Below are 20,046 nucleotides of genomic sequence, written 5' to 3'. Positions count from 1 at the left end.
ACGACACAAATGTTCGGATTAACGAACCCTTTTTCATTTTCGGATTAACGAACCTCTAGGTATAGGAAATTTGTGTGTTTCGCATTAACGAACCTTTGGAATAACGAACCTTCGGAATAACGAACAGCACCCCAACAAGACACCCATAAACTGACCTTTCAAGGAGAAAATAATTCCCGGCCAGAATCCGACCTCTGACCACGTCGAGGAAGCTCTGGTGTCTGGTCTGGGCAAAGAGTTCCTCCGTAGACTTGCCCTCTGAACTCCGATGACCTGTGGGGTTAGAAGTCAATAGAATATGGCGCGATCCAATCAAAATCCTCTTTCCCACCCAACCAAACCATACAGGTGGTCTTTTGTTTCCAATGGATGTTCATGAATGTATTGTAAAGTCCAGAAATTTTTGAGTGCATCAAACTTTTCCGAAAGTAAAATGCACACAAATGTGCAATGTATTGCATTGAATGCCAGCGACTATTCATGAAAGTTTCATGCCGCAAAAAAAAAAAGATCATCAGCTAAAATTCTCAAATGTTTCATGCTGTAAATGTTCCTGGTTTTATACCCTCAAAGGAATCAATACAATTTCAGGTGGAAACACACAAAGTCATAATTATGTATATGATTATACATACATACACACACACAAACACAAAACACAACTGCAAAGGAATTTAAACAGAAAATGTGTCTACCAAAAAATGTTTTAACAGCTTGATAACTTTTGAGTCTTCATGTTTGCAATTGATTCCACTTAATAAGTTAAACATTGTCCTTGGTCTGAGCACTACATTTAGACCCCGTTTACAGTGCGAGGCTCGGCCGAGTCTACCTTCATTTCAGTGTAAACGCGCAAAAGGCCAAATGCGAGGCCAAAATTGGCCTCGCATTTGGCCTCGCTCTGGAGGTGGTCTCGGCCGCGGCCGAGCCGCGGCCGAGCCTGGCCTTTTCTCAGTGTAAACGCAAATTGGGCCAATGCGCGGCCAATTTTAGTCTGGCTTCCAAACCCTCTGCCTGTACTACTTCGCTGTTCAGGATATTAACCCCCTCAACGTCGAAAACTAGTATAGTTTAAGGTAGTTTTGTCCTGCAAAGGATTTTTTCCTTCGGCAAATGCCTTTGCCCGAACGGCGACTTCGTCGCCACAGAATTCATTTGGCAAAGGGTCTGAAAACCAGACAATACCAAATTGCGTTTGTTTACAAGCAGAGCGCCACTACGGCAAAATATTGAAAGGTTTGAATCAAAAGCGCGGCCGAGCCCGACAGTGTAAACAGAAAAAATTGCGGGGCCCGGCCTCGCAATTGAGGCTAGGCTCGGCCGCGGCTCGGCCGCGGCTCGGCCCAGCCCCGCACTGTAAACGGGGTCTAGGCCTTGTGGCTATTGATACTGTGATTACACCCATAAGCTTTACAAATCTGTAATTTTTTAATTCTGACTAAATGGGCTAAAACATCCCATTGCCGACTTTATTTTGTTTTTGATTAGTTATTACCAGACCAACATCGCAACATGGATCTTCTCAAGTATTCAAGAAATCATAAAATGTTGCCCTCTGCAGGTTTTCTTTTCACACATCGTTTGAAAAACTGCAGTCAAGCTTCAAAGAACAAATGTTTACACTGATTTTGAGCATTGTACTTCAAATGGGATGGATGTGATTACTCCTCTGTGCATCCTAAATAGACGTGGCAGTCGTCTGTACATATGGTATACGTCGGCTGCACATCTTGTCAGTCGGTCGTCTGCTTTGGAGCATGTGAGGATCAATCATGGCTGACGAGAAGCCCATCATCATAAACACATGCAAGGCATTACAATTTGACCACATTGCATTAGCTGATTGCTCATCACTCACTGGCTGCCACATCTACCATGAAAGCAATAATCACCACTGCATCATGTGGCATTAATGGTACCCACCACATACATTCTTTAAACTAGAAATGTTGCTATGGTGACTGGTATGTCTCTGCTAGATTGTTTTTATTGTCCCAATGGGCATACAGTAGGCCTACATCTTGACAATGTGAGAACAACAGAATCACATGATACTGATAGGCACAAAAGTGAAATAACATTTTTCTAAAGTTTAAATCAATTGATGAAATGTATGAAACATGAATATGTCATGCAGATAATCATGATATTAGTGAATTTGTAATAACATTGTTTTAACTGTATGATACTGAATATTTCGCGAGGTTTTTATTTTCACCAATTTTGCAAGTCGGGGGCTATTCGCGAAATTAAAGACATGCGAAGATATTGACACTCATCCTAATGTGAATGTGACGTACACGTGTACATTTCTCTGTTCAGTACAGGACTCCATGATCACTAATTCAACCACTCACGAAATCGTCGGAAATTCCTGATTCCCAAATATTTAGACTCATGAAATGTATGGCTTATACAGTATCCCGAGCATGGCACGCTAGAAAGTGTCGTATTTGAGCATACAATGCATCTCTCTTATCCGGCCAAATTGATTATCTGGACACCCGCCAGTCCTGACATGGCCAGATAATTGAGGTCCTAGTGTATTCATTTTTGCTTCTACAGGCAACAGACATTGCTTTCACACGTACCGAGAGTGCTTAATTTGAAACACAATAAGCCAGTTCGGAGATAGCTCATGTGCACATGGGTACATATGACCTTTCATTTTTCTCAGTTGGTTGGGCACTTCACTCATTTCAAAGTAACATAATGCAGCTGCTTGCCCAACATAGCAATTTATGGAACTCGTATTCTCACAAAGAATGAACCTGTGTAGATGAAGTGACCGGAATGTTTCGTCAATCAACACTTTGGGAAGCATCTATTTCATTGTGCTGTTTTGAATACATTAACAAACTTTTTCTGTTAACATTGCCAAATACTAGGCTTGCTGTCAGGTGGATATACTGGCAGGCACCATTTATAAGAATTCCATGAATAATCATAGCATAACAGATGGTTATCTCAGTGAAATTAAAGACCAACCTGTCTCTCGGTACAAATGACCTTTTTCTGCTCATGCTCAAACTGGAACCCCGAACTGGCTCATTGTAATGATGCATCACTAGAATCAAATATGTTTCAAATTATTAAAAAAAAAAGCATCCTTGCCGTGTGAATACAAACTGGAATTGAGGAGGGTGATTTGAATAATTAATTGTAATTCCAGTTGTGTTTCAAATGATAGTCTAGAGGTGCTTTCTTATCACGTTTCACCAGAACTATGGAGAGAAACAGTCATGTGGACGGATTGACCGCCAATCATGTTTTGGGAGCAGAGCTCGTTGACCTTCGAACTACGTCCACGAAATACTATGAACGCCCTTCAAATGCTCAAACTGCAGTCAAAGCATGCACTACTAGGGGCTTCAGAGTGATTGATGTGAACTCCGAAAAAAGCCACACCTCCCCTCCTCCCTCTGAAATTCAAAACTGCAGAATCTGCGAAGCCTATCTCAGTTGTGTGAAAAAACAATGATTAAAGATATCATAATCGCAATCATGTTTGTAAATCAGCATTATAGTTACATTTCTCGATAGGTGTGAAAACGAACAGAGTGCAGTACATCAGCAGAGACATCCAGTATCTGTCATTTCCAAATTTACCCCCTCTTGTCAGAGCTACCAAGTCTCACGCATTCTGCGTGAGACTCAAGCATTTAGGGGCCGTCTCACGATCTCACGCATGGCACCCATTTTTCTCACGCATCGGGCGAAGTCTGCAACTTGGGCCTATAATAATGAGCATAGCTCGAAATATCAAAGTGATAGTTGCAATTGAAGGTATATTTTCCTTTTGTCTATCAAAATAAGTAAAAATAGTTACTAAGTATGCACCTGATCGCACTATTAAGATCTAAAAATTGAAAAAAGCTCCCTACCGTGGGAGGCCGCAGGGGAGAAAACCCCTCCCACACCCTCGCTCGCGCGCACATTCGCCAGCCGAGATGCCGAGTCATGAAAATCTCACTCATAAAATTTTTTTGAACTTGACATCCTTGTCTTGTTTGGGAGCATCATGTAACCAAAGGATCTAGGATTCCAAGAAAAATAGAAACTAATCATTCCACCATGAAAATAAATCATCTACTTGAAGATGTGTGCTATCAAAACATTGAAACATTAAAGACATATCCGTGTTATTTAAAATTCACATCTTTGTCTCGTTGATGTTCACACGCTAAAGGGGGTATCTCACTGAGCGGCGAACGTTTGCGAACGTAGCGAATTTGGGAATTCGCCAGGGTTCGTAAACGGTTGCAAAAGGTTCGTTAACATTCGCAAGAAAGTTCGCAAACGGTTTTTATTGTCGCAAACAGTTTTTCTTGTCGCAAAGAAATTTTGAACATGTTCAAAATTTCTTTGCGAACCTTTGCGAATTCGTATTTTCGCTAACGGTTGCAAACATTCGCAAAACATTCGCAAGAATTCGCAAAACATTCGCAAGAATTCGCAAACGGTCGTAATAAGGTGTCGCTAACATTCTTTTTGATTCGCCACTGCTAGCGAACACGTAAACACATGGTTCCTATGTAAAATTGGTCCATTGAGAGAAATTTGTCATATTAGTTCGTCATGCCGAAGAAGAAAGTTGTAAAAAGGAAAGTTAAGGCCCTTCGGGGGACGGGGGAAGACCATGCCCTGGACCCTGTTGAAGAACTCCCTCCAGTCCAGGAGGTTGCTGCTGACCCCCCTGGTGCTGCTGATGAACCCACTGAGGTTGAAGAGGATGAGGAGTCTTCTGTCTCATCACCCTCTGATGATGGGGAAGGAAAACAGACGAAGAAGAAGAAGAAGAAGTCGGGTGTTTCCTATACTTGGACATCAGAGGACAAAGAACTTTTAGCTGCTTTTTTTGAAGAATACCCCATGTTCTTCAACTCCTATTTGGAAGAGTTCAAGGACACAACTACCAAGAGAGAGGTAGTGAAGCAGTTTGTCAAGGAGAAATTCGAAGACAAGGGCCGACCCGCACCGACCTGTAAGTTGATTAATATATTTCATTTGGAGTATTGTGAATTAATGCGATTATGCTATAATGCAATTTTGATGCCGTCATGATGTTTTTTTATGCATAATCCCAGTTACTGTAAAAGTGGATATTTTCGTGCGACTAATTTTTCGCTACCGGAGTTTCGCGTGTTTTTAATTCCGCTAGTTGTATTATTTATGTAACCCTGACAAGGTCAGCAGTTGAATAATTTTATCCATACTGCTCTACATGGTCCTGGGTATAATTATCAAGTTTGTAACAAATAACATGTTGAATGAAATAACAATGAAACATATAATTATGATACATAAGCAATTTATTTAGGGTACGCGAAACATTTTAAACAAGAACTTACATACAGCACTGTATATATTCATTTTCTGTTTTGTTTTACAGATAAGCAGGTCATGGGTTTCCTGAAAAATTACAGGACCAGGTTCGTCAAGCTTAGCTGCAAGAAGTCTGGACAGGCAGATGAGCAGCTCACAGCTACGGACCAGTGGATAATGACCAACTTTGCTTACCTCCGCCCACATATCAAGAAGAGGCGTGGCAAGGTGACACACCAGGTGAGAATCCCACCCAATTCCTTCAAAATACAAACAAAAATAAACATAAAAGTAGTTTACTGTCCTTTTATCTATTATCAAAGCATTGACATGTTGATATTTTTATGCTGCAGTTCCCCTCTTCCAAGGCTTCTTCCAAACCAACATCACAACCGCCGTCAGTTGCCTCCTTATGCAGTGATGATGAAGATTCCATCCCTTCTGCTCCATCCACCAGCACTCTTCCTGGGCACAAGGGACTTGATAAGGATGTCAATAGGCAGAGTGCTTCTGCCAGCAGACAGTTCTGCCGAGATTCCTTCACCATCCATGAGAACACTGATGAAATGCTTTCACAGGTAACCAACCTTTCTTTTTTTTATTTTCTTTTCATGCAGTGTACTGCTTGTAGAGATGCACTTGTCTATCAGTCACCCAGTCCATAATATGAAGTGCTCTGTATATGGATTTTTATTCATGTAGGGCCTAATTTCAAGTGTCTTCAAGGTATCTTGTATCATTGTAGAGTTTTAGTGTACATAATAGTGCATACCTGTGAAAAGTAGTCATGATCTGTCTTGGGAGCTTATACGTGTCAATTGTTAACAAAATTATTGATGACATGCTTTTGTTTCTCTCTCTCTCTCTCTCTGTTCCAGATTTTGGCTAGAGCAGATCAGGCAATGCAGCAGAGATTAGGACAGAACGTATCCCTCTCGAGCCACGAGGCAGAAGTTAAAAGCTTCGCTCAGTACCTGGCAACTCTGATGACTAGGATTCCGGAAGGCCAGGAATGGATTGACTACAGCCAGCAGGTGCTGGCCCTGACTCTGGAGTTTGGCAGTAGGCGCTGCCTTCAGCAGCAGCAGCAGCATCAACAACATCACACTCAACAGCATCAGTACAGTCAGCAGCAGCAACACAGTCAGCAGCAGCAGTCAGCAGCAGCAACACAGTCAGCAGCAGCAGAAAAAAGAAGAAGAAGAAGAAAAAAAAAATCGCCCGGAAAGGGGGGGGGAGGGAGAATGATGGGGGGGGGGCATCAAACCAAATCAAACAAGATAAAAACAAAACATGATGATGACGCGGACAAAATGACAATGTTTATTGTGTTCACACAAGAATTCCATGTTCCGTAAGCCGAAATACAAATTTTTTCGGCGCGCTCGCTGCGCTCGCTCGCCAAATATATATAAAAAAGAAGAACAAAACTTGATGATGACGCGGACAAAATGACAATGTCTATTGTGTTCACACATGTCATTTAATATTTAGCAGGCAAAATGTTTCACTGAGCTGCGGCTGCAATTTCTTTCGTTCTGAAGCGATCGCCAATTGGATCAAAAGGCGCCAACGGTTTCGAACATACGGGGGGGGGGGGGGGGGGGGGGGGCGCAAAAAAAACCCCCAAATCAAACAAGATAAGAACAAAACGCAATGATGACGCGGAAATATACAAATTTCGGCTCACTCGCTCGTACTAATTTAGAGTATTTTTCAAGTCCTCAGTTTGTTGGTATAAATCGTTATCTATAAGGCCGTCACTATATCTTGATTAGAATTAATAAGCAAAAAATGACAAGAGTTCCATGTTTAGTAAGCTGAAATATGAAAATTTTCGGTTCGCTCGCTGCGCTCACTCAAATTTATCAAAAAAAGGAAGAAGAAGATAAGAACAAAACGTGACGACGCGGACAAAATGACAATGTCTATTGTGTTCACACATGTCATTTGATATTTAGCAGGCAAAATGTTTCACTGAGCAGCGACTGCAATTTCTTTCGTTCTGAAGGCGATCGCCGATTGGATCAAAAGAGGACGCCAACGGTTTCGAACATACGGGGGGGGGGTGCAAAAATATACAAATTTCGGCTTCAGTTTGTTGGTATAATCGTTATCTATAAGGTCGTCACTATATCTTGATTAGAATTGTTAGATTTAATAAGCAAAAAATGACAAAAATTCCATGTTTTGTAAGCTGAAATACAAAATTTTAGGCTAGCTCGCTGCGCTCGCTCGCCAAAATTTATATATATTATTATAAAAAAAGAGATAAGAACAAAACGTGATGATGACACAGAAATATACAAATTTCGGCTCACTCGCGCGAACTAATTTAGAGTATTTTTTTTTAAAGTCCTCAGTTTGTTGGTATAAATTGTTATCTATAAGGCCGTCACTATATCTTGATTAGAATTGTAAGATTTAATAAGCAAAAAATGACAAGAATTCCATGTTTTGTAAGCTGAAATACAAAAATTTTCGGCTCGCTCGCTGCGCTCGCTCGCCAAAATTTATATATATACATAAAAAAGAGAGATAAGAACAAAACGTGATGATGACGCAGAAATATACAAATTTCGGCTCACTCGCTCGTACTAATTTAGAGTATTTTTCAAGTCCTCAGTTTGGTGGTATAAATCGTTATCTATAAGGCTGTCACTATATCTTGATTAGAATTGTAAGATTCAGCAGCAGCAACACAGTCAGCAGCAGCAACACAGTCAGCAGCAACAGAAGCAGTACTTTTATCAGCCACAGCAGTACGTTCACCATCAACAACAATACCCTCCGCAGCCGCAACAGCTATACCCTCCACATCAGCTAGAGTATACCCGCCAGCCAGCTACCCTGCAGGTAGAGCCAAGCGCCACCAGCACCACCACCTTGACACCTACTACCACAGGCAGTGATGGCATAAACTCCAGTCTCGGTTCGCTAGTGAACTTCTCCGGACGTGATTTCGTAGCCAGCCCAGTCACTTGCCAGACCAGTACACCCACCACCACTACTTAATCCGGTTAAAAACTCTAAAAACAATGTTATATTATCGTTTGTGTAATTTTCTTATTACATGTTGTGTTATCGATTTTAAGATTCAGAATTCATGAATAACCTTCCTTTTATATGGGTACTTACATTTTTATACTCATTTTACCAAGAGAAGAAACAAGTGTGATATAATTTCAGTTCATAGGTATGGAGTTATCTTGCAAGTTAGTAAAGTTTGAAAACTTGTTTTTACATTTCACATTGAAACCCTACAGAAAACGTAGACAAGATAAGTTTTTTGTGTGTAATTTTTAACGACATCTTTTACATTCTCTGTTGTTGATTTCAAGAGGTAGAATTCATGAATGGTCATTTCCTTTTTTTTTTTTTATTTGCGTACGTATGCTTATACTTATGCTACCAAGAATAGAAATAAGCGTGATATAATTTCAGTGCATAGGTATGGAGTCACCTTTGCAAGTTAGTCAATGTTGAAAACGTGTTTTTTGTCTTATTTCGAACTGAAACCCCACAGAAAAACCTAGACAAGAGAGGGTTTTGCATATTGTAGTCTATAACTTTTTTATTTCATTTGATTGTAATTTCGTGTGTTGTTGATTTTGAGGTTTTTTAGTTCTTTTTTTATTTCGGTATTTATGTCTTTACTCCCTTACCAGGAAAGACCCTCTGATATGATTTGGTTAATTAGTATAGAGTAAACTATATACACTTGTATGTTAAACAAACACTGTCATGTACGTTTCATATTACAAACACACATAAAGAAGGAACGTAGATAGAATAGGAGAGGTGTTTTTTTTTTCATTGTAGTTTATTCATATTTCTTATTGGCATTTCCGCTGTTGTTGATCATTTCAGCTCACAAGTATGAAGTTGAATTGCCAGCAAATGAAAATGTTTGGAAGCTGTAGTAATCATTTATTATTACACCTTATACAGATAACTCGAGATAGACTCGAGACTGAGTTCGTTACATTGTAATAAATATAATTTTCTTATATCTTTTTTGTCTTGTTGATATTTGATATAAAATTGTCTTCCTTTTTTTCATTTCAGGATTTATGGCTTTTCTCATATATATTACCAATAAACTGTAAGTAATTTCATTTATGGAGTGCACTCTACATGTGAATTTGGAGGGGGGAAAGGTTTCTCAACTCAACTACACAATTTTGTACCATAGATCTTTAACAGATTTATTAAGGAATGACTCTTTATCTTTATTCATTGACACCTACTTTGCATCACCACTGTCGAGCATCACTTTTTTTTTTACCATTCAGAATGTGACAGGTACCAACCCACTTTTTCCAAGTTTCAAATGTTCCAAGAAAATCTAAAATTGAAGTGATCAATGTCACGCTGTTTCCGTTTGATTCATGAGCTCGTTAAATTCTGATAACTGAACGATTTCCGTCGTCGCTTGTTCAATTACCAACTACTTGATTAACCGACCGTTTCTCACGACACAGATACAAAAGTTGCATAAAGAAATTAATTAACTTAATAAAGAAAAAAAACAGTAAAAAAAGAGTACAAGACCAGTCAAATCCACGTTAAACCACAACATTTTAATAAACAGATTGGTCCTGACATGACTCATTTTCCCGTCCATGAAAGGAATCTGGAATGACAGTTGTCTCTGCACTGAACTCTTATTACCTTTTTTTTTTTTTTTTTTTTTTTTTTTTTTGTTTTGTTTTTTTTTTTTTTTTAGGAACGCACTGTGTATAGTTTAATTTGCTTCAGTAGTTAACATGAATATGATGTTGTCATTTTCTATACCGTTGATTTTGAGATGTAATAAAACACTATTTTATCCTGGTATATATGTATGTCTACCTTCATTCTATGCCAACTGATTATGAGTTCAACATAATTTCAATAGAGAAAGAAATTGTATGCACATTGGGGAAAACTCTATTTTACATGTCACATTGAACCCCTGCAAAGATAACTCGGATGTTTCTTTGAATGCATTATCATTTGTAGCAGACCAAATAAACCGGATTTTGTAATCTGGTCTATCCGTGAATCTGAAACCACAATGGACCGAAAATACATAGCGAGAGACATTGTAGATAATTAGAATTGTTAAAACCACAACTTTCGGTGATCGGTACCCTATCTAGAAACAAAATGAACTCACGGTATTTCATCAGTAACAATTTCACAGGGATCAATAAACAAGGTCTTACGATAGTTCTTATTCATTCCCAAAGACCTGTAATTACATTCTTCACAATCATAATGTGCATACCAACAAAACCACGGTGAACAAACTGAACTTGGTCATACTAATCAAACTTTGCCTATTATTGACAGAACACTTCTTTTCTGCGCTGAATTTGTTCTTTTTCTTCGATAAGCATAATACACATTACGTGACACAATGGCGATAGGGACGATTTTGTAGTGTCAAAGAATTGAATTTTACGTCATGATGTCAGAAAAAAATGGAAATCCGATACACAATACTTTCAGAGTACACTTTTCTGCTAAATCATAGAAATGAGATAGTCATGACCGAGTTGAGCAAGATAGAGCTTCCGAGAACTGGAGAGGGGGGGGGGGGGGGGGACCCCAGAATGACCCTTCAAAAAAAATGATATTTACACATAATGATAACGTCATAACTTTCCATCATCAGTCTTTGGCATTGCCGAACACAGTTCAAAATCAGGTAGATCTCTTCCTGTACTTGTTCACATCAATAGCCTTGTCCTGCCAAGAAACCTTGCCAATTGTGGCATAGTAGTCTCTGAGATAGTCTCTCTGGGCTCTAGCACTTCTGGTTCCAACATTTCCTCCAACAACTTGCAAAGAGGCAAGTGTGTCTTCGGACCTCCAGCTTCCATCTGTCCACTGGTAATGGTCTGCATCAGTCTCTTCTCTGTCAGCTCTTCTGGCGATCTTCTGTGGTGTTCTAGCGGCTAACAAGTTGTGGAGACAGCAGCAAGCCAGCACAATCGTTTCCACATTTTCAGGCTTCTGGAGCATTGTGGTTAACAGGCATCTGAATCTGTGTGCTAATATGCCAAATGTATTTTCAACTATTCGCCTTGCTCTTGAGAGACGATAGTTGAACAATCTCTCAGGCTTCGTCATGTTCCTGGTGGCATAGGGCTTCATCATCCAGTCTTTGAGGCCAAAAGCGTCATCCCCCACAAAGAAAAAGGGGATTGGATGATCATCGTCAGGCAGGGGTTCTGGTGGAGGTAGGGCTGCTGCTCCCTCTTCCAAAGCTGAGTACAGCTCACTATCTTTGAAGATTCCAGCGTCTGAGCAGCTGCCATTGGAACCAACATCCAAATACATGAATTTGTACTGGGAATCCACAACTGCCAACATTACAATAGAGAAATAGCCCTTATAGTTATGGTAGGCGGATCCTGAGTGAGACGGAGCCTGGATAGCCACATGTTTGCCGTCAATGGCTCCCAGCGTGTGGTGGAAGTTCCATCTGTCGGAGAAGTCCTGGGCAACTTCCTTCCACTCTTCCTCAGTTGTAGGAAGCTTGATGCATTCTTCATGAAGTTCCTCATAGATGGCCTGGCAGACCTGTGGCACAATGGTCGAAATGGTGTTGGGTGCAACACGAAACCCGTAGGACAGGGACTTATAACTATCACCACTGGCTATGTATCTCAATGCAATGGCCAGCTTCAGACCAGGCTCAAGAGCTCGTCTTAGGTTTGTGTCCTTCTTCTGGATGCGGGGGGTTAACCTCTCAACAAGCTCCTGAAACAGGCCAGGATCCACTCTGAGAAAGTTCTTAAAGCTCTTTACATCTCCATCATGCAACTGCTGCAAGAGTTTTTCGTATTGGCCAAAGTCTGTCCTCTGCAGCAACCACTCTCTGACCCAAACGGTCTTTCTTTTTTTCTTTCTTTCTTTTTTTTCTTCATCTTCTCTTTTTCTCTTTTGCTGCACGATAGCTGTAGCTGCAGCAGCTAGGCAAAGAAGCTCTTCAAGTATAGCCGCACGTTGAGCTTCTTCTTGGCAGAAATTCATTTCCATGCTTTTGAAATCCATCTTGAGCGGTGGTCACAAGAGATCTGGATGCAGTGGAAGGCTGTACGCTCGTTTTATGGGTCTGACTATGCATAATCGCCTGGTAATTTTCCAGGTCCCAAGGCATTCGCAATTGTCGCAAGGGATTTGCAAACAGTTGCTAACATTTGCAAAACTGTCGCTAACATTCGCAAAACTGTCGCTAACATTCGCTAACATTCGCTAATATTCGCCACCTGTGTTTCGCAAACACTTTCGCAAACGTTCGCTAAAGTGTTGCTAATTGTCGCTAAACATCGCTAAAAGTCGCTAACTGTCGCTAATGGCAGAAGCGAACCTTGATTTTTCGCAAACGTTCGCCAGAAAAGTTGGCGAATCTCAAATTCGCTACGTTCGCAAACGTTCGCCGCTCAGTGAGATACCAGCTTTATAGAGAATTCGCAGAAACAGAAACACATGTCTTGTCATGTCTATTTTTAACATGTTGTACATGAGTGATATTTGTCTCAATGTACGAGCAAGGTATCCAGTATTTTTTTCTGCAGTGTAGACTCAAGCAAAATAATATGATGGTTATCAAGATTGAATGACAAGAAATAGGCCTAACAAGCAGATTTCTGCTAATAAATTCTCCTGCTGATGAATATTTAGAATTTAAAAGTGTTAGAGTATTAAATCTTTTAAGTAATTGGTTTCAATAAATGGTGTACTGCCATGGTGACAGCAAAATTCTCAAAACTTTTGTGTGCTGTGAGGTTTTTTTTCCACATGTGAATATCATCATGGATAATTGAGCCACCACAATGAAAAGCACTGTCTTCAATCCAAATCTAAAAGTCTTCATCTTTTATCAAAAAAGTCTCAAATAAAGAATTTCCTGATATACCGCATATGGCTGAAGCACTGAATTAGATTTGTTAATGTAGTCACTGTTCGCTGCACTTCAACAGCAGGTATATGGCCCAGTTTGTGGAAATCAATCATGCTTCTGGGTTACGGTACTGGTAGACATTATTTATAATCTTGGCATCTCACCAATGTTTACGATCCCATAAAAGTCCCCTAAACCACTGTATTCCTACACACACCGCAAGCATTCAACCTTTCTAGCTTTTCAACAATATTTCTCAGTAGTCAAGTGAATGCATCTTCAGACTGCAGGTCATAATTTTCCTCTGTTATAGCAGAAATAAACAAACCCAGGTTCAGTTGAATTTGTGGTCTTCCTTACAGGGAATAATTTTCCTGGTATCGCATCGCAATTTGCTAGATGCATTTTTACACCACTGCTACACAAACTAACTTTTGTGTAGCAGTTTCCTTACATAGAAGTGTACAGGATATCATTGAAGATATTTTTCATCAGCTGAAATTGCTAATCAAATTTGAGTTTGAAAATTATTCCCTGCCTTACTTTCACTATTGAGCTTCTCAAGTTTCAAACCATGTACCATGTAAAGGTAATATTAGGAGGAAGATTATCTAGATTCAATTTTTCAGCTCAAACTAGAAAATGGATCTGTTAAAGGTCCTGTTTAAACACCTTTGGGAGTAGTGATTTCAAAAATTTTCAAGATATCACATTTGATGCATATGTGCAGGTATATTCTATCACAAAACATCCTACTACATGATATTTTTGAGATAAAGCCTAAAATATGAGGAGATATCAGTGTTTTTCTCAATGAACTGTTAACTGTAGACAGTTTAGTCTGAAAACATTTTATCATAACTATTGTTCACATTTTGTGTATTTAACAACACTTTATGACATCAATTATACTGATTCAAATTTTTACAGTGGTTGCTTCTATTCCTAACACACATTTTAGAACTATTCTAAAGCACTAATACTGTTTTTTTTTGTTTCAGCCCTGTAAATGGTAAATTATGCCTTTAAGATTCCTTTTTTTTTGGTCTAAATCAAAATGAAAAGTTTCAAATTAAAAGATGCATCAGGTCTACAAAAAACAACAAAAGCAACAAAAATACCCCCCCCCCCAAACAAAAACAAAAGTCAACTTATCAGGAAATGTCCTTCTTGAAAGATGTCTGTTCTTGTGAATGATGAAAAGACTGAATACAGAACATAAAATTGGGAAAAAGAAGAAAAAAAAACAATGTATCCTAAAGCAAGAAGGTTGCAAATAGAACAAGGGCTTATTGAAGCATTGCATAAAATCTCATATTGTTTATACATGTGTGTCCAATTCATTTACCGTGTCGTATGGAAAATTTACCTTCGTGTCAGACAAAAAGATTTCACCAGCAAGTGGGAAAACAGAAATCAGATCATAGAAAGTAGTTCATTTGCACCTTGGATGTTTGGTTATATGTGACTCTGCATGACAAAACCACAAAAAAAGTCTCCAGACATGGATTCTTAGTTAAGGGTGGATTCTGAAAGAGCAGACTCTAAGCTTTAAAATGGCATATATTTTTATACAAAATGAAAAACAGAAAGAAAAAAGAATATGAATGCAATGCAGTGTATTAAAGCTTAAATATATTGGATAAACCTGTTGTTTGCAAAACCTCAACACAAACAAGGGAACAAACGTGAAAGTCGAATCATGGTTTGCTGACGATTAAGATTACAAAGATGACAAAAGAAATGCCTGGAACTTTGCCCCTTGCCAAAGAAGAAGCCTGCTGCATTGATGACGGACATGACATTAGCAGCCATGAGAAATAAAAAGGTACAAACGATACAAATCCCCAACACACCACACGAGGCAGATTCAATTATAAACAGAGCAGGGAGGACGGGAGGCCAACCACCATTGTTTCTCTGATACAATGAAACGACGTCGAGTCTTTCTCTTGCTGGGGGCCGAAGGGGATTATAGTAAAAGTCGTGCCAAAATGTAAGTGACGTCCGCCCAGTGTTCTTGGGTATTAACCCCAGTGGAAGATATGTATTATAGCACAGCTGTATGATTTGTTTGAAAACGCATTGATATTCTTGTCTGAAAAGCCCTATATAAGAATTTGCTATTATTATCATCATCAGTGGTAGTAGTAGTAGTATTGTTATTATTATCATTATTATTATTATTATTATTATTATTATTATTATTATTATTATTATTATTATTATTATTATTATCATTATTATTATTGTCATCATCATCATCATCATCATCATCATCATTATTATTATTATTATTATTATTTTCTATACATGGCTAAATACCCGGCTTGTTGTCAGGTGGATGTGCTAGCAAACATCATGCAGGTATGAGGATCACATAAAACGTCACTTTATCAAGGGTGCTTATCTCAGTGAATTATGCCTTATAGTGCAAATGACCTTTTTTCTGCTCATGTGCAAAATGAAACTCTGAACTGGCTTCTTCTATATTGTTACAATCTAAAGAGTACAATAGTGCAAGTAACTATTATGAGTTGATTACGAGTCTATCATGGGAGTCAGTGTACAGGCATGACACCATTGTGTGTCACCAAAAAAAAAAACTTCAATAGCGAAAGTGTTTGATGGTTATATTTCTTGGCAATGGTCACATGATGAGTAGTCAATCAAAAATATATTAGATTCTCATTGAATGGGGAGAGAGAGACACAGAATGACTCTAGGACGTCACAGTTCATGCTTATTGTACACGGCCCTGAAAATTCAGCCCGCCATTTCGGTATCACGGCATATCTGAATCAAATTGTATCAAAAGATATTTCACACTGTGACATTCCAACATTACTATGTAATGACAAAAAAAAGAAGAAGAAGATAATCCTACTATTCCCTCAAAGTAATTCAGCCATGCAAATAGCAAAGTTCCGTGTCTGAGCCAGTGGGGTTTTTCAAGGTATGCAGAAAAAGATAAAAGGTAAAGAGACAACTTTTATGAGTTATCTGTTCTGTATCCTCGAGAAACCATCCAGCAAAAACCAGACTCACACACACTAGCAAAAGAAAGATTACCCACTGACTGTAGACATCAAAACAAAATTAATCTGGCCAGAAGGACAGGAAAGAAATTGTTGAAACTCAGAAAGCATACCTTCAAGGTAGCACACCAACGCCCAAACTCTGTGTTCTGACGACAGCAACTACGCTTGTACAACTGGCATTTACGTACAATGACGTATCGGTAGTCTAGAAACCCCACTGGAAATTGAATTCAGCAGACTTCGACGCCGCATGTAGCATTTTCAAAGCAACATCACAGCTTGCCTACATGTAGCACTGAAAGGTGTGACGTGGGAGCATGTATAATTTTTGAACTACTCCAAAAACTTGCAGCTCTATTTACCCATTGAAGACAGACTGACAGACTGACATAGACAGACAGACATAACACATATTTCCTACAGACACCAGCCTGAGAATACTTGGGACTAGTCTTCAACGGGTTAACAGCTAAAAAAAAAAAGAACTGTGCCATATAAATTTTCTACATATATCAGTGAATCGAAAAGTGAACCCCTATCCCACACAAACACACATTACCCATAAAGAAGCAGTCTGCTATCTTTTTGGTTTTGATATATTTCTTTGATTTTTCATCAGAATCACTATACGTATATTATCAACCAGGTTCTGTCACAGATGGGTCTGTGCTGCTGATGCCAGGACCATGCCTTCAAACCTGCCAAATTCATGGTCACGCACCGCCTATTGTCGCCTTCACATTTAGAGCCACGTGGTTTAATATGTAACCATGTCTTTCCTCAAGATAGTCGTCGCATGGTCACTAACATTGCCAGTTGGTCCTGGCCAAATGTGCCTTTACTGCGTTCATGATTGATGCTTAAATGTCTAATAACATCCTCGGTATTCCATCTTTGTTTTGTTTCACTTTTGTTTTTCAAGAGCAATTTATTGTTGATTAATCTTTTGATTATGTGACTGTCATACATCATCCCTTGGGTGACAAGACCTTGTATCTCAAAATCATGAATTTTTTGCAGAGCAAAAACAAGCTTTTTTTTCCAACTATAATTTCTTTTTTAACCCTTAAAAAAAATAACCTGAACATCAACATCAAATAGTGTAAAAACATTGTTTTGGATTAAATCAATACTTATTCTGGTTTAACACTCAAATCAGTATTTTTGACACTCACAATTTTGGTTAGGAGATTGCCAAAATGAGATACGAGTTCTTGTTACCCTACTAAAGACATGTACCAAAAAAACCCCCAAAGGACAATGTAATCAGTATTTTTACTCTATGGTAAGGTAGTTACAATTCTTCATCACTTCATATCAAGCCTAGAAAAATGAATTAAGGGAAATATTTCTCTATACTGCGGCCACCATACTGTAAACACTCATCTAATATGCTGGTAAATATTGAAGATACATCATTCTCTGTCATCTCATTATACCAGTGATCTAATTCTGTCAGTGGAACTTTGGATGGAAAATGGTGGAATATAAGGGCAATGCACTATATCCCTAATGATGTTTATGCCAATCCAGTCTAGCTAACCTACACAGCACATCATTGGTATTTTTACTACTAAAATTGGACAATATGACCACATCTACAGGTACATTATGCATGTTTATAAAATGATGTTCAAAAGCATGCAGATCCTAATCTTATGACTGCTTGAAAGCATACATGCGACCACGCATTCATTTTGCCTACATGCGTAATTTTGCATACCATTATCAGTGCATGACTGGTCTTCAGTACAGCATTTAAATGACCAGTCATTAGTGTTTTCAAGTCACAATAGTGACAAGGTGAGATTTTGTCATCTTACGTAACTTTCAAAAATGGGTGCCGCAGAATTTAATACAACTACATCAAATGAAATTCTGGACTTTGAGATGAGGGTGATTTATCAAACAAGCAAAACAAAAAAGAACAATCTCTAATGCCCAACCAGTAAGACCTATACCAGCTAGGAGCTTGATCGTATGAATCCTGTGCATCAAAGGATGTGAGAATTGCGCCTTGAGCATGCCAGAAAAAGACTCATCATCTCTGCACCCCCGCCTTTGGAAGAGCACTGATCATTCAAGACGCCTTGATACAGGTCAGGTTCTGTGTTAAGAAAAACCTTAAAGTTGCAAACTGATGAATTGGTAAAACACTTTATGGTCCAATGTTCTATACCTTAAAGGACAGGTTCACCTTCATAGACATGTGGGTTGAGTGAATGCAGCAATATTATAGGAACACATCAGTGTGAGTTTGAGGAAAATCGGGCAATTCGTTAAAAAGTTATGAATTTTTGAAGTTTCTATTCAGTCACGGCTGGATGAAAAGACTAATTAAGCTTGTGATGTCACATGAGTACAACGATATAAAGAAAGAATAAAGAAAATTCAACATATTTCCATTTTTCTCACCTAACAAAAGAACACTCGACTTTTCTCTTTCAGAAGGCAGGGGGAATTATATTACCCTTAACATATGTCAGTAGCAAGTCGAAGAAATGTGCACTTTATACAAAAATTGAAGTTTTGTTAAATTCTCTTTTTATTTTCCTTATATAGTTGTACGCATGTGACATCATACACTGTAGTAGTCTTCTCATCCAGCAGTGACTTCGCAGATACTTAAAATATTCATAACTTTTGAACGGATGGTCTGATTTTCCTCAAACTTTCACTGATGTGTTCTACTGATATTGCTGCATTCTCTCAATCCTAATGTATAAGAAGGTGGACTTGTCCTTTAAACATCAATAAACATATGATTACTAATTGCATCAGAAATGTAGATAATAGTAGATAATTTCAGGAGATGTTCTTTTAGATGTTCTTTTTCTTTCTCTTTTCCTTTTATGGAGGGAGGGAGTAGGTAAGGGATGTTGTCACAGAGTTTTAAACGAGTGTGATATCTACAGTGAACAATAATTAAAATGTTCTGAAAGTAGCATCATTCTCCACTTCTTTTCACGAAGTGACTTTAAGTTCATGCATACACAACATCACAAAGATACAGCATGTGTACAAGTTTGATTGCCATGTTGCTCATCTCTTTTGTCGGCTCAGTTAGGTTGCCAGCAGGCTAGGCCTCACAAAAACACGACTTTTGTGGAGCTCAACACCCACACATTTCACAAACTTTTGCTTTTTTCTTTACCTAGCTGCAGAGTAATTTTTCCAAGTAATTCTGTAACGTTGCCAGAAATTTCATGACATGACTGTGCCCCCTTTAAAGTCACTCGGGTGACTGATGGGTGATGTGCTTCCCCCCTAGAACACCCACAAAACACCTGTGGGCAAGTGTCAGGGGGGCAACTTTGCCCCCCCCCCCCATCCCCACTCTTACACCCATCCCCATTCCCCCTTTATCATAATCCGCGCATGATAACGGCATGCTACATACAAGGCTGAAGGTCGTAGAGGCGTTGATTAAGGTAGAGCCGACTGCTCTGTGAAAGGAAAAGTTGCTGCTCGCAAATTAGTCACTGGTTCATCAGCGCTGTCGAATCAGACAACTTGTGAATGCCGCATACGTTGCTCAGTGCTGCATGTACAGTATTCTATGCATCCACGACCAAGAGGAAGCAAAGTTCTTTCCATTATTGTTATAATTATTTTGTTTTGTTTTTTGCTGTCATTTTCCATAGGCTTACTACAACATGCTACTGTACTGCAGAACAAGAAGGTTGCCATAAAAATGAATAGGCCGACAAATAAAATGGCAGTGAATGTGCGTATAAGAAAAAAGAAATCATTCCATATGTTGTGCGTCAATGTACATATCTT

The 20,046-nt window shown here is 38.9% G+C and overlaps 1 protein-coding gene across 1 annotated transcript in view; it reads right to left on the bottom strand.

Annotated features, from left to right (window-relative positions):
* The window catches only part of LOC139742545 (glutamyl-tRNA(Gln) amidotransferase subunit A, mitochondrial-like), a 75,686-nt gene that overhangs the window by 35,511 nt on the left and 20,129 nt on the right, over positions 1–20,046 (bottom strand). Inside the window, exon 9 of the mRNA XM_071653078.1 lies at positions 156–273. Within this exon, the coding sequence (XP_071509179.1) occupies positions 156–273 (118 nt within the window). The remainder of the gene's footprint in view (positions 1–155; positions 274–20,046) is intronic.

The sequence above is a fragment of the Diadema antillarum genome, unplaced genomic scaffold (genome assembly GCF_040938485.1).
Source record: "Diadema antillarum isolate AM-2024a unplaced genomic scaffold, OU_Dant_1.0 seq00001004_RagTag, whole genome shotgun sequence".
NCBI lineage: Eukaryota > Metazoa > Echinodermata > Echinoidea > Diadematoida > Diadematidae > Diadema > Diadema antillarum.
Note: the sequence above shows the minus strand (reverse complement) of the source record. Positions and strands in the feature narration are given on the sequence as shown.